This window comes from Mycothermus thermophilus, assembly GCF_041956435.1.
Source record: "Mycothermus thermophilus strain CBS 625.91 unplaced genomic scaffold VTJ04scaffold_5, whole genome shotgun sequence".
NCBI classification, from domain to species: domain Eukaryota; kingdom Fungi; phylum Ascomycota; class Sordariomycetes; order Sordariales; family Chaetomiaceae; genus Mycothermus; species Mycothermus thermophilus.
This window is the reverse complement of record NW_027191431.1, coordinates 1,511,470-1,527,014: the sequence shown is the minus strand read 5'-3', so window position 1 is coordinate 1,527,014 and position 15,545 is coordinate 1,511,470. Positions and strand designations below refer to the sequence as shown.

The 15,545-nt window shown below is 56.4% G+C and overlaps 3 protein-coding genes across 3 annotated transcripts; all 3 read left to right on the top strand.

Moving 5' to 3' along the window:
* Nucleotides 1-3,846: 3,846 nt before the first annotated feature.
* Nucleotides 3,847-5,908, top strand: VTJ04DRAFT_7598 (uncharacterized protein; the record flags this gene model as incomplete). Its single annotated transcript, XM_069365942.1, has 3 exons — nucleotides 3,847-4,265; nucleotides 4,325-4,527; nucleotides 4,584-5,908. The coding sequence occupies 3 exons, from the start codon at nucleotides 3,847-3,849 to the stop codon at nucleotides 5,906-5,908; spliced, it is 1,947 nt and encodes a 648-aa protein (XP_069216927.1).
* A 3,898-nt stretch (nucleotides 5,909-9,806) lies between these two features.
* VTJ04DRAFT_7597 (uncharacterized protein) lies at nucleotides 9,807-14,855 on the top strand (the record flags this gene model as incomplete). The annotated part of the gene is made up of 1 exon (XM_069365941.1): nucleotides 9,807-14,855. The coding sequence occupies one exon, from the start codon at nucleotides 9,807-9,809 to the stop codon at nucleotides 14,853-14,855; it is 5,049 nt and encodes a 1,682-aa protein (XP_069216926.1).
* A 119-nt stretch (nucleotides 14,856-14,974) lies between these two features.
* On the top strand, nucleotides 14,975-15,289 carry VTJ04DRAFT_7596 (uncharacterized protein; the record flags this gene model as incomplete). The annotated part of the gene is made up of 1 exon (XM_069365940.1): nucleotides 14,975-15,289. The coding sequence occupies one exon, from the start codon at nucleotides 14,975-14,977 to the stop codon at nucleotides 15,287-15,289; it is 315 nt and encodes a 104-aa protein (XP_069216925.1).
* Between the last annotated feature and the right edge of the window lie 256 nt (nucleotides 15,290-15,545).

Below are 15,545 nucleotides of genomic sequence, written 5' to 3'. Positions count from 1 at the left end.
AATGGACGGGTTTTGGAGGGCAGCAGAGTGGTTTTTTGTGTCGAGCTGTGGGTGTGGATTGGCGCGGGAGCAAACGGACCAAACAACAACACAAATGAACGGCGAAAACGCAGACTGGTCGAAACCGGCCGGCCAGGAAGAGTTTAGCTTCAGGGCAGAAAAGGGAGGAGGGTTGGCGGCCGCTTCCCACGTTGGCAAGTTCCGGCAGGTGTGGGTCCCCCCAGCGTTTGGAAGGTCGCGGCCCACTGGCGGACCAATGACATGCAGCAGTCCACATGGTTCCTGGCATGCCCCACCCTGGCCCGCAGGCCGCAGTTCTTTCAGGGGTAAAGTGGGTCCAACAGGGGGTCGGGTCTTGTCACAGTCTGCGAGAAGCGCTCGACACGGTTCACCTTCCGTCAGGCTTTCTCGACAAGAGTTTTCGACCCGCGTTGTGTTGTGCTCTTCCGACGTCACAGCCGTCAAACATGTTTCGATTCACACTGTATGCTCAACAGGAAGCTTGACTGTCGGTCACTCACATGACATCAGCGTGGGATCTATCCACTGTTTTGGCTCTGCGAGACTTGCTGGAAGAGCAACTGACGGGAGAGACATAACTCATGGTCAGAAGCGAAGATGTCAAATGGCCAACGCGGCCCAAGATCGAATCCGTTAATACCTCGGTCGGGGAGACACCCGGAAGCTCAACGCGACCGATCCAACCTAGACGCACGCTCGGCTCGAACCTGCAGGCTTGTGGCTGGCTGCAGCTGCAGGAGACTCGCAGACCCGCAGTCCATAGCGAAGAGCTCCTCCACGACCGCAAGCAAACCTAGAGGCTGCTGTGTAAACTAACGCAGGGACGCGGAGCGCGTCGCACAACACAAAAGGCTACCATATCAATTGGGACGAATCCGTGGGACGAGAGCCCAGGTGGGATGCAAGCACCACCCGCAGGCAAGGAAACAGCAGATCTGTCGTCCCACCGCGGCTGATGGCGATGCGCTCCCGCGGTTTGGGCGGCTTTTGAGGCCATGCCTCACTCAGGGGCCTGGATCCGATGATGGGCTGGCTTTCGCCTCCGACGCAGACACACAGGCGAAGAGCTGTGATCGCGCGTTGAACGTGCACTCCCAGCAAGAAACCCACGAAACAGCCCATCGTGGTGGAAACAGCGTTTCCTCGTCAAAACACAGGCCACATTGCAACCTTCCCCCTCCAAGAGCACCAGTTCCATACAAACGCGGTACTACAAGACAACCCAAGCGCCGGGGTTTCCGCGAGAGATGTTGGCTGTAGAGCACCTCGTTGGATCCCTTCCTCCGACCCGAGGCACCACATCCTCACATTGACATTCACAGGCTCTTTGACCTCTTATTTATTCATGTCGACACAGGAGCGACGGCTCACTTGAGGACATCGATCTGGACGCACGGATCCAGATGGTTTTCACAACCGTTAGACGTCACTCAACGACACAGTCATAACCTTCCGACCCCGCGAATCTGTGGCGCCATTATCAGGCAAGGGGCTGGTGCGATCCCGGCCTACAGCACTGTGTAGCGAGACTTAGGCACCTGAGTCGCTCGACATTGGAGAAGACCAGGCACTCAGCGATCTCTGACCCTATTGTACAGTATATTGGGCCATGGGCGTTGAAGGAAGTGAACCGGCGGCGTCACTGATTCCAGCGGCGAGGTTCATGGTGTAGAGTATGACCGCAGTGTAGGCGCTCACGTTGTGTTAGTTGTTATTCTTCAGAGGCGCCAGTCGTAATGGCTGTCTGTGGGTGTGGTGACTTCGACACAGATATCCTTCGGCAGAAGGTAGCTATCACATCTCACTTCTCAAACTGGCAGCCCTTGCGGATGGTACGTTAAATATCCCAGCCGCAGCATTCCCCAAATCCGCCTTATACCCTTGTCTGGTATATTTCTGTTTGACATTGCGAGAGTATGTACAGGACTACGGAATCCAACCCAACATTAGTTCTGGAGGTTCACCAGATTGATGCAGTGTATCCCTTCAGGATGTCGTCACCCGAGAGACGAAATCCGCCCTCCCTAGTACCATGAGCGGCGGGTATTCCGCATCAAAGAGCAGAACGAGCGCTTGCCGCAGGCCCCAGGCGTAGGCGGTTTCACCGTGGTGTCGCGGACTAGAGACGCGGCTCTCGATCAGCCCAGAGCACAGTTTGTCATGCTGCCCTCCAGATACCGTGGGGTTACTGAAAGGCATCCCGAGGCACGAAACTCGACAGGTCACCGAGAAGTGAAACAGACGAAGCGAATCAGAGTGCTTTTCGTCCAACAAGTACACTACAACAACGGCCTGATCCAGCTCAGCTTGAGATACTTGTCTGAACCGCATGCCGTGGCCGGTCCAGAGCTAGTGACACCAACCAGCACAACGATCCTTCATCCAGGTACGGGATAGTGTACTCTGTAGGCCCTCCGCCATCGTACATACACAGACGGGGCGCGCCCAAGATGCATGTCAGCTTGTGAGCCGGCGGTAGTGATTGGGTGGATCAGCGAGAGCTCCAGGACACCCGCGTTGCCGCGTTCACTCGTGTCGTGCACCCATGACCATGACGGCAATCCTTGGCTGACGGACGGGAGCGGGGGCAGAGACTAACCGTTCACTTCGGCCCGGGACTGCCCTAGGAGATGGAGACAGAAAGACCGGCGCCAAGTCCCCCTTCACTTGTCTTATGCTAGACACACTACTCCATATGTCCAGACCAGATTCCGGATGACACTTTGGGCTGGATGGACGGGGTGTTCCAAAGAGCGCGTGGGGTGTCGTCCTTAGATAGACTGCGGAGGGAAGAAAATCTCGACGCGGAGAGAAGAGACGGAACGTTTTTAAGACTGGACTCCGTAGGACGTAGTTAAACGGTTCTGATGAGCGGAGGAGAGGCGGGCTCGATGAACGGTCGATCCAACCCTGCTACTGGGGAGCCTAGGCAAGGCCGCGCACCGTTATCCGCACGGTGCGGTCCTCAAGCCTGCAGCCCACGAACTGCCCAACGGATGGGAGGACAACCAGAAGCACACCCAAACAGGTAGGACCCACCCACGCGACTGGTCCGGCTCCGTCTGGGGTTCCAGGGTCCAAGGGCTCGAAAGCCGCCTGCCGCCCACAGTCCGGGTCCGACAAGTCCACGCGGGTCGCTCTGTTTTGCTTTTCCTCTTGAACCCCCCCCATGTCCCCGTCCTGACTTCTCCCCCCCTAGTCTCTCTTTTTTGTCCTCCACCTTGGATCATCGCCTCACCGTCGTCTGTCCCTCACAACCACACTACCCCTTCCCCTTCCTCTCTCCCCACTTTCTATCTTTCGCTTTTCTCACCACAGTCGCTCCTTGGAACATCTCATTGCTACTAACTGACTATTCGCTCCCTCTCTATCTCTCTCTTCGCCAAACTAAATCCCGTCATTCCTTTCGGGTTGTTTGTCTTGTTTCTGTCCAACCAATTTTTGTTTTCTTGTTTGTGGTCACAGTCGTCCACACTTTTTTTGACTACCCCTATTCCATCAACACCAAAGCACGCTATCCCAACTGCCTCCTGTCGATCAACTCGTGCAGGAAGACGCTCCTTTGTATCATCCGCTCCTTCTCATATTGCCGTCGAACGCTCCCTCATCGTACGCATTCGATCTCGAACACATCACGCCGACCTACCTGGGCTCTCTATCCCCGATCCACGCCCAGATCTGAGACACATCATCGCCTGAGAAACGACGGTTATTTGTCGCCACTTCTGCTAGGATCGGTTGAGTGGAGGAACCAAGGGGCACACACGCACGACCAGACGTTACACGCTTTGGATAACCCGAATTGAGCAGCGCCACGGTATCATCATGGCGACCGACGTCGTCAAACCGGAGGAGTTCACCTTAGAGGTGAGGGAGGAGGGTCGGGATGAGCAGGGCAAGCAGGAGGATTCTCTGGTGCCAACAACTTCAGCTCCTTCGTCTACATCGCCTGGCTCGAAATCGCCTTCTCTCACCCCTTCGTCGACTGGTCCCTCCTCGAACCCACCAAACAAGATCGTCAAGTCTCCCAATGGCTCCAAGACGCAGTCCAAACGGCCCCCACGCAAGAGCACCCTGACGCAGCAGCAAAAGAACCAGAAGCGCCAGCGGGCCACCCAGGACCAGTTGACCACTCTCGAGATGGAGTTCAACAAGAACCCAACGCCAACCGCACAGGTCCGTGAGAGGATAGCCGAGGAGATCAACATGACGCAGCGCTCGGTTCAGATCTGGTTCCAGAACCGGTGTGTTTCCCAGTTTTATGGTTTTTTTGGGGCCTTCGTCGTTGACTGACGCATTGCAGTCGTGCCAAGATCAAACAGCTCGCCAAGAAGAGCCTTGAGAACGGCGAGGACCTGGACTCGATCCCCGAATCGATGAGGCAGTATCTCGCCATGCAGGCCATGGAGTCGGGTAAGGGCCTTCCAGGCTTCCTTGGCCGCACAGGTCTCCTTCCGTATGGGCACCCGGGGATCATGGGTGATCAGTCCGGTCCAGGCAAAGTTTGTAAGTCTTTGTTCTAGTTCCTGTTCTTGAGCCAGGACTTCGTCTAACTGCGTCAGTGATCCACCACCTCAACTGCCGCTCGCTCACCATCGGAAGATGGATGCGGGTCGGCCAGAATGCCATGGACCTCATCATTTTCTACTCCCCGGACAAGTGCACCATGACTTATTACATCAACAACGACCAGGCCGGGTACAAGATTGAATACCCGTTTGCCTATATCAAGAACATCTACCTGAACAATGGCGAGGGCAATGACCACCTGGGCGGCGGCATCACAATCGAGCTTTTGCAGCCTCCGCTGTTCTACATGGATTCGTCGACCACCGCCAACTTCATCCAAGTGAACGACTTCACCGAGGACCAGCAGGCGTCCCGGGTGCTGACCCACCACCTCGGTGGAAATCCGAAGGTGCTGAGCGGCCAGCTTGCGAAGCTCGTCAGCTTGGAGGCTTTTATGCACAGGCACTCGGTCCCGCCTCCGATGCCTGCTCCGATCCCGACCCCGATTCCTGCCCCGCTCGCCACACCGACCGCTGCCACGTTCGATATGCACCCGATGTCTGTGTCCGCTCCAGTGTCACCCGCGGCCCGGCCCTCGTCGCAGCCCAACTTCGCTCAGCCGCATGTGGGCATGTTTCAGGAAACCCAGTGGGGCATTGCCGCTCAGCATACTATGATGATGCGTGGTCCAGGCCACAAGAGACAGCGGAGCCGCAGCGTGCCGGGTCCTATCGACCTTCAAACCTTGCAGTTGCTCCAGAATCCGCCGAGCTTCCACATCACGCAGCCCGATTCGCAGGCCCCCGTCCACAATCCCAACATCTTCAGCCCCATCCCTCAACAACCAAACATGTTGAATCCCCTGCCGAATCTGCGCATCGATACCCGCGCCGGCTTTGGTACCCTGGATATGCGCGCGTACCCCCTCTCGGCCACGACTGCGCCCACACCCTCAGAGTTCCCGAGCCCCAACTTCTTCGCGTCTCAGCCTCCTGACAATAACGCCATTCCCGCACCCGCCTTCACGCCGTACAGCGCCACTTTCTCGCCAATGGTGAACCCTGCCAACCTTGGTGTCCCACCTCCGTCCATCTCGCCGCTCCCATTCAATCATTCGGATTCGGCCATTGTTGGCGAGTCATCCCCAATGACCATGCCCACCATTTGCGAGGGTTCAGCCGTCTCGGACGATGGCGCCAGCGTCAGTGATATCTATCCCACCGGTGGCAAGCAGACCATGACCCTTCCCATGCACCCGCACTCGCCCTTCCCAGAACCAAGCCAGGCCGACCTCGAGTTGAATCAGTTTATGGATCTGAAGGGTTTCGACGCCGACCAAGCATCGTCTCTGTCACCAGAGAGTGTTCATGCGCAGTAAATCGGCAGTACAGATCCATGATACAAGTGGCCGTGCCATGTGAGATCGAAGTGGTGGAGTTCGGGTCTGGGAATTTCTTGTCTCGTTTTGGCGTTTTTCTTAGAGGTCGTGTCTGTCGTATATACCAGGGGGCTCTGTCCGGCAAGGCTGCCTACCACTGTTTTCCGTTTGTCGTTTTGCGGCGATCGTTTCACTCAAATCGGGGCACGACAACAACTCGTTTCTCTCAACTCTCTCAACTCTGTCGTCGAATACCACCAAAGAACACCCATCAACACTCCCGTACACACATTCACGCCTGCTTTTCTGACGTTTTCGACTCTCCGGCTTCGTCTACAACGTTTTCATCCAACCAGCGACGTCTTTTCCATGACGAAATATCCCCTCCCTGCCACTGCGCTGCAGCGGTTGCCGAACCATTTCCCCCTGTACCGAACACCGGATTCATTGTTTTTTGTTGCGGTCTTCTTTTCGTCCTGCCAGGACGTAGTTAAACTGTATCCGTGGCAGGTTTAGGGATCTTGTCTTGGGACGTGACTTACACGCCACATGAAGCAGATCCCCTTTTAATACCTTATTCCCTAGTCAATTGCTGCCGCTCTGTCCTCGACGTATTGGACATAGCAGAATGGATCAATGGGGAAGGTAGTTATGTATGGAGGAGGATGTTTCTGTCTTGGGTTGGCCGTCGGCTGCGGGAAAGAAGGATGAAAACATCCCCGTCTCCTCGTTTGTTTAAAGCCCAGGTGGCTATGAATGGGGAGGAATGGGGTTTTGGACTAATGTGGTTTAATACCTTTTTTCCTCTGTTGTTTCCTTACTGGTTGATCTCCCTCTCTCTCAATCTGTTATGTCTTTTTTTGTTTGGATGGGTGGTACTTGGGACATACAAAGCATTTCTTGTCTCGTTTGTTTTCTCATTTTGGTTTGCTCTCCGATGTAAGGGGTGGCAGTGGCAGTGGGGGAGAAAGTGGATGATACGCCTGTTCCCACTGTCATTGCTGCCGGTTAGGTAGAAGGTGGCGGATGGTTGAGATATCCTAGTAGGTAGCTCTCGTTGAAAAGGGGACGAAGGAATGAAAACTGTTTGAAGGGAGTCTTTTCGTTGTAATGGCGCTCTTATCGTTGATGAGTGGACAACAAGTGTCTTCTGTGTCCCGATCACCCGAAACAAGATCTCTCCTATTATTCGAAGAATATAAGGTCGCTGAGAACCTTAAGGTTGATGACCAATAAGGTAGAGAGCGTGGTAAGGAGAAATAAGAGGGGAGCATCTTCGGATTTAATTTCCAGGAGTAGTTAAATCAGGCACCGCGGCCGCGGAGCCACGTTATGACCGTCTTGATAAAAAGGACATTCAACATCGGTCTTGCACCTGGTGCACCTGAGAATTTCCCAGGTTTTCAAGACCCATCCGCTTATAGGGCTGAAGAAGCATCACTACAACCGACGTCATCTCATCTCGCTTTCCTCACGTTAAATGTCTGGTGATCTCATCGTGATCTTAATCTCCCCATGCCTCGCTAAACGGCGCAACGGCTGCTAAAGTGGTCCAACGGTCATTCTCATTTAACAAACGACAGGACCGAGGTGTTGTGGCGTACGTCACCCTCCACCTGCGACCTGACTTCGTCCTTGAGTTTGCAAGAGACAAATCAACGGTCTGGTCAAACAACTTTACTTGGTTACACAGCATCAGCCTTCAGGACCAGTAAGGGATCAGGAACGGGACGTGAACGGCAGCCATGAGTGCTTCGCATTCGGGGACACGAGAGGGCTGGGGAGCTGAAGCCGGGCAGGAAAACGATGTCAAATTTTCCATTGGGAACTGAGGCTCGCCAACACAGAGCACAAAGGTGAAGAACTTGGAAGACACCTTTGACCTTGAGGTTTCGTCCGACACGCCACAAAGCCAGGTCTTACCTCAGCACCTGGATGCATGAGTAAGCACCCTTGGGGGAATCTTCAAACAAGACAATAAAGTGGCTGCCTTATCTAAATCTCCGTCGGTTTTTGTTCGCTCAGCTTGAAGCCTGAACTAGTTATTTCCAGTTGGAGATAATGGAAGCCTTGCGGTCTGTGATGGGACAGGGCTAGGGCGAGAATCAGCCACACCGCTTCTATGTATGGGTCGTTGAGCTGAGTTGGTCTGGCTCTCCCAGAAGTTGGCGGTGATGGCATCATGACAGGCCCCAAGGCACCGCTGTGTTCTAGCTGCAGGCTTGGCTAGACTCTAGTGCGGGGGTCAGGCTTACTTTTGACTTCAAACTTTCACTCCGCACACTTGAAGAATGCTGAGAATATGCTATTTTATGTATGGCATCGACTGCGACACCACATCGAGCCTGGGAAGAATTGCAAAGGATTCGGGCCGGACATACGGGTAGTCCTAAGTGGCTCGGGAGAGCCATAGTGCGCTGGAGTAGTATCCCGGCGGCCTTCGGAGAGAGACTCCGGATTGGGATGTCTGCCATCTGGATCATGGGATGGGATGCATCCATCTGGCCATGTTCATGCTTCGATGCCGCTGGCGGTGTTGTGCCAGAATAGGGCAAATGGAAAAGGCTGTGTAATCGTGCACAACACCAAGCTGGTCAAACAACTATTATGCCTTGGCTCGAAGCTGGGTTCTATGTACGTCATGCGAACCACGAACGATCATCAGGCTGTCCTCGGATTGGCGGGAGTTCGATGGTCCAAAACAAAAGTCAGATACGTATGTCCTGCCTCCTTGTCCTCTTGACTCTCGCGCTAGTGTTGACGTGCTGAGTTTATTTGCGCTTGGTAGTGATTTGCGTGCATACGCCACACCATGACGACCGGCATCGGCCTCTGCTCACCTGGCTGAGTGTGGTGCGGAACGGCCAGAACGTCTTCGCTGAAAGCGTCTTCAGGTCCAACACAATCCCTTTGATGGGTAACACCAAGTAGGTCATTGTTGTGCTGTTGCCCGGGACACATGATGATGCCAGACAAAGAACGCCCTCACTCAGGTAGGTCGCCTGGACTTTAGTGTAATTCAGATATTTCAACACAGAGTGGGCACATAGGTAAGGCAGGTCTTGAGGCCGGGCGTTGGGCGTTGGGCGAGAGAAACATGTCACCAAACCTGATGCTAGGTATTCAAGCCTTGCAAGGCTCTTGAAATTCGAAGCAACAACAAGGTGCCTCAGCTGAGAAGCATGGTGGCGAATAGATCGTGGCTCGAAGCAGTGTCAGCGTTCAGCTTGTGCCTGACTGGATGTGGTGAAGGCCACGGTGTGCCCAAATTTGGGAATTCGGCGGCGCAAACAAAACACCTCACCTTTCCTGGATGGACTGGACTGGACCTCACTTGCCGTCGGGACTTCGCAGAACTGAGCCGCTAAGCTGCGGGGGAAGGAAGGTGCCAGCAAGCGACCGGTGGAAGGCCACCTCAGTCAGCAGACAACAAGCCCCAGCTGGACGCTCCAGTGGAGCCGGCCAGGCCCGGCCCCCAAGCACCGGAACCCGTGGGCCCCAGACCCATCCACTGCCCTGCATGGCATCAGCGACAGCCGCTGATTGGTCGGAAGTTGCAGTTGTTCCCACTTCTGGCGAACTTGATTCTCATCTTTAACCTCGATGGATTCCCGTCCCGAACAAGTTTCGCTTGTCGTGTGACATGCCAGATTCCCATGCCGCCTTCTTACAATTCTGGTGCTCAAATGTTGGTATAACTTATATTGATTCTTGCGACGGAGCCAGCCCGGAATGCCACAGCATAGTCATCGTCGCTTGGATCTCATTGCCTCTCTTTTCTTTCTTTCTTTCTCGAGGGCCTAGCCGAGGCCGGTTCGTCTCGTCTTGTTTGTGTTCCCGTCGAGTCCCGCGCTGTCTTCGCCACCGAGCATAGGACGCCGGCTGGCGATCCCGCGGCATGGAAGGGAAGGGCCGCACCAACTCCCGGGAAGCCCTGCGGGACCAGATCGAGTCCATTGAGTTACAACAACAACAACAACAACAACAACAACAACAACAGCAGCAGCAGCAGCAGCAATCCCCAAGCCCAACACGGACACACGCCTCGGCGCAGTCCCCCGAGGCCGCTGCGACACCGCAACCACCACCCCCGGTCCACCGCGATGGCGAACCCCCAATAGCACGTAGCCGTCCGACTTTGTCCCTCAATGTGCCCCGTGAAGGCGAATCCCTTCGGTCTCGGAGCTACGACGGCGGCTACCGCGCCTCCAACACCAGCCTGCGCCGCTACCAGCCATCCTCATCCTTTCGCGCCGGCGACCTCCATGCCACCACCAACTCCCAGCGGACGCCGTCGCCGAGACGCGACGGCCCATCCACGCCTGCTACTGCGCGTCTCCGCCGGGAGGCCGAGCCGAGAGTCTCGCTAACCCTCCCGCGCCAGACCTTTGACGAGCGCCGTGACAGCACCTTGCTCACCGCCGACCCTGTGGAAAAGCCCGAGGCCCCATTCACGATCCCTCTACCTTCGCGGACGAGCCGCAGCTCATGGTTTCCTCACAAGCAATGGGACAAGCTTCAGTCCGGTGTTGAGGATGTCTACAGGCGTTTCATCATCGAGGGCCTGCTGCGCCAGAAACCACTTCCTCCGAGCGTGGATGGCAGACACATCCCGTTGAAGCCCGGTCTGGTCAGACGGAAGCCCCTGAAGGATGAGAGGACCGGCCACCCCTTCGTCTCAAACTTTATCCGCTCCAGCCGCTACACTGTTTGGAACTTCCTCCCGAAGCAGTTGTTCTTCCAGTTCAGCAAGCTGGCCAACTTCTACTTCCTGGTCATTGGTATCCTGCAGATGATCCCCGGCCTCAGCACCACGGGCACCTACACCACCATTGGCCCGCTCATGGTCTTCGTGGCCCTTAGCATGGCCAAGGAAGGCTACGACGACTACCGCCGCTACAAGCTTGACAAGCTTGAGAACCGAAGCTTGGTGTCTGTCTTGGACCCGGATGGGACGGTGAAGCGCGCTCGTGCAGAAAGCCGCAGGGCCCGAGCCAAATCCTTCTTCGGGCGGGAGAAGCCCCCTCCAGGCGGCGAAGACGACGAGCAGGTGACTGAGATGGAGCAGGTGGGTAGTGGCGCAGGCGCCGGTGACAGTCGGTGGGCCAAGGTGGAGTGGCAGGACCTGAGGGTGGGGGACATCATCCGGCTGGAGCGCGACGAGAATGTACCCGCTGATATCATCTTGCTCCACGCGACAGGGCCCAATGGGGTCGCCTACATCGAGACTATGGCGCTCGATGGTGAGACGAACCTCAAGAGCAAGCAGGCTTGCCCGCTGCTGGCCAAGCGGTGTGCCACGATCGAGGGGATGCAGACGTGTGACGCCGAGATTGTGTCGGAGGACCCTAACATCGACTTGTACAATTACGAGGGCAGGGCCACGGTCGACGGCGAGACCATTCCTCTGACCCTCAACGAGGTGGTTTACCGGGGTTCCACCGTCCGGAACACGTCCTGCGCCATCGGCTTGGTCATCAACACCGGGGAGGAGTGCAAGATCCGCATGAATGCCAACAAGAACGTCCGCGCCAAAGCACCCGAGATGCAGTTTGCCGTCAACCGCATCGTTGTCATGCTCGTCTTCTTCGTCGTCATTCTCAGCGTCGGCTGCACTGTCGGCTACATAATCTGGCGTGGACAGTACGAGTCGAAGGCTTGGTACTTGGAGCGCAGCTCTGTATCCCTCACTCAGATTTTCGTCGCATTCGTCATCGCATACAACACGTTGATCCCGCTCTCCTTGTACGTGAGTCTCGAAATCGTCAAGTTGGGTCAGCTGTTCCTCCTGAGCGACATCGAAATGTACGACCCTGTCACCGACACCAAGATGGTGGCCAACACGACAACCATCCTTGAGAACCTCGGCCAGGTCAGCTACGTCTTCTCGGATAAGACGGGCACGCTCACGGAGAATATGATGAAGTTCCGCAAGATGACCGTCGCCGGCACTGCCTTTCTCCATGACATGGATTTGCAGCGCGAGGCCGCGAAGAAGGGGAAGCAGAAGGAGAAAGCGGAGAAGCACACGGCGGCCAAAGCCCCGCGCTCGGCCGACCCTGAGATGCAGGAAGAGCCTTTGGTCGGCGGCGGACCGCGTTTGGTCGATGTCGGAGCACGCACCCCAAGGGCCAGTACCGCCTCGAGATGGAAGTCACCAGTCCATCCCACACGCCCGCAGTTGGATCTCAAGACCGAAGACCTCCTTCGCTACATCGCCAACCATCCACACTCAACCTTCACTCGCAAGGCGCGCCAGTTCGTTCTTTGCATGGCTTTGTGCCACACGTGTCTACCCGAGACCCGCGAGAACGGCGAGATCTCCTTCCAAGCCGCGTCCCCGGATGAGCTGGCTCTGGTCGAAGCTGCCAAGGATCTCGGCTATGTTCTCATCGATCGCGCCGCTCAGTCCATGACCTTGCAAACACGTGCGGCCAACGGCTCCATCGTCACAGAAAAGTACGAGATCTTGGACGTCATCGAATTCAGCAGCAAGCGCAAGCGCATGTCCATCGTCCTCCGCATGCCAGACGGCCGCATCTGCATCTTTATCAAGGGCGCCGACAGCGTCATCTTACCGCGGCTCAAGCAGAAGCAGCTCGCCATCCAGACCGCCTCGGCCGTTGAGCGCCGCGCCAGCTTGCGCCGGAGCGTCGAGCAGGAGAAGGCTATGCGCCGCCTCAGCCTGCACAGCCCCAAGCGTGATAGCATGACGCTTCGCCGTGCGCTCGAGCGCAAGGATAACAGCTTTCGCCGATCCATGGCCTTGACGGACGAGGTTGACCACTGGCTCTCGCGACGTGAGGCCGATGTGCTCGGCGAGCAGACCGATGAAGGCGAGTCCTACTCGGCTGCGCCGCGCAGGTCCATGGCCGGCGCTCGCTCGCTCGAACTCAACCGTCTTGCGGACCCCGTCGAGGCGGCTGTGGATGAGTTGCAGTCATTGAACGAGGCTGCCGTCTTTGAACGCTGCTTCCAACAGGTCGAGGAGTTCGCCACCGAAGGCCTGCGTACGCTCATCTTTGCCTACCGCTACCTGGACGAGGATGAGTACCGCCGCTGGAAGGAAGTGTACCTGAAAGCGACGACAAGCCTTGTCAAACGCCAAGAACGGATCGAAGAAGCGGCTGAGCTGATCGAACAGGACTTCGACCTCGCCGGCGCCACAGCCATCGAGGATAAGCTGCAGAAGGGCGTTCCAGAGACGATCGACAAGCTGCGCCGGGCGAATATCAAGGTCTGGATGCTCACGGGTGACAAGCGCGAGACGGCTATCAACGTGGCGCACTCGGCGCGCATCTGCAAGCCGTTTTCCGAGGTCTACATCCTCGACGCCACGCTCGGCGACCTGCGCGACCGCCTCGCCATGACGCTGACCGACATCTGCCGCGGAATGGTCCCGCACTCGGTCGCCGTCATCGACGGCCACACGCTGTCGGTGGTTGAGGGCGACGAGGAGCTGCGCGTCCTGTTTTTCGACCTAGTCTCTAGAGTCGACTCAGTGATTTGCTGCCGCGCATCCCCATCGCAAAAGGCCAATCTCGTGCGCTGCATCCGCCGCCAGGCGCCCTCCGCGGTGACTCTCGCCATTGGCGACGGCGCCAACGACATCTCCATGATCCAGACAGCTCATGTCGGTGTCGGCATCTCGGGTCGCGAAGGTCTGCAGGCGGCGCGCATTTCGGACTACTCCATCGCTCAATTCCGGTTCTTGCAGCGTTTGCTGTTCGTCCATGGGCGCTGGAACTACATCCGCAGCGGCAAGTATATTTTGGGCACGTTTTGGAAAGAGGTGGTCTTCTACCTCATCCAGGCGCATTATCAACGATTTAATGGCTACACGGGCACCTCGCTGTTCGAGTCGACCGCACTGACGGTCTTCAACACCATCTTCACCTCGCTGCCAGTCATCATTCCGGGGATTTTTGAGCGCGACCTCTCGGCGGAAACACTCCTGGCCGTACCGGAACTGTACACCTTTGGCCAAAAGAACCGCGGATTCAACTTCCTGCAGTACCTCGGGTGGATGTTCATGGGCGTGACCGAGTCCGTGCTCATCTTCTACCTGGTCTACTACATCTACGCTGTCCTCTCTCACTGGCCCGTCCCGACTGACCTCTACCCCGTCGGCACCCTCGCCTTTTCGCTTGCAGTCGTCTTCATCAACGTTAAGCTCATGTTCCTCGAGGTGCACGACCGCACCATCATCATCATGGGGTGCATGTTCTTGTCGCTGCTGGGGTGGTGGTTGTGGAACGTGCTCATCAGCCTGCTGTACCCGGAGAAGCTGGGGCTGTATGTCATTCACGGGAATTTCCTGAACGAGTTTGGACGCGCGCCCATGTGGTGGTTGGTCCACTTCGTGGTACTTTCTGCTCTGGTGATCTTCGAGTTGGCGGTTACCGCGGTGAGGAAGTCCCTGTGGCCGACGGACCGGGATTTGATGCAGGAGATGGAGCATGTGAAGGGCGTAAAGGACGTCCTGAGGGAGCATGCCGCCGGGGAAGACGCGCTTGATGATGATCCCGAGGGGCAGGTGACTGGTGGTGCTGCGGCTGATGGTGGCGATGCTGCTGTTGGAGGCGCCGGTGGTCGTCGTCCCAGCGGGGTGCGAGGCGCCTCGCTCGAGACGGTTACCTCGGCGTCCAACTCGACGTCTGGAGCGCCGCTGCCGCCCGGATGGCAGCGTTGGGATGGAAATGATACGGGTACCACCAATGGCAATCTCTCGCCGTACGCCCACGGCGGGGGGGGGAGCAGCCCTGGCACGCCGAGGAGGTTGACGGCGGAGTTTGCGAGGAGGCCGTTCACCCCGCCGGAAGAAGAAGGGCCGGAGACCATCGACGAAGTGGTTGACGGCAAAAAGGATAACAACAAAACTCCTGAGAACAAGGGTGGGGACGCGAAAGCCAAGGGGACCGATCCATCGCCTTCTGATAGGTCGTGATCAGGTTGGTGGTTTCTTCTGTCTTGGAAAACCTGCTGAAATGGTCTGGTCGGTTGTATACCGTTGTTTTTATTGATTTGCTGCTGTAGATATGGGAGGCATTTACAATGGTGGGACGCATGGTGGCGCAACGGAGTTTATGGATTAGGTCATTCGATAGCGGTTGGCTTGGAGATGTTTGGTTTTTTTGCTGGACTGGGTTGGTGTGGAAGTGGTGCTGGGTGTCACTCACTCTCATTTACTCCTCATGGTTTTTCATTTTCACGCGCACACGAACACACTCATACAGACAGACAGACAACCGCGAGCACGCGCACGCGGACAAGCATAGGTACACATGCACATATCTGGAGTTGGGTCGGGTCATGGCTATGGCTATTGTAGGAATTAGTGAGATGGATATACCAACCTCGCAATACATCCTTCAGTTTTAACACTTTTCGTTCAGGTGAGAGGAGTGTAAGTGAGAAGGTGCCTGACCAGATGCAGTCCGGAAGGCGGCGGTTGCATCTTTGCTGGCTGTTTGTTGAGATGACAAGAAGATATGTGGTGGAGGGAAGCGATTATGCAGTTGTTTAGGGAGTCAACGACGGGCTTGCTATCCTAATGAGATCTCCAGATGTGGAGGTCATGATCAGAATATTATCCCTAAGGTCTCAAAGCAGAAATGAAAATCAGGAAGTGGCCGCA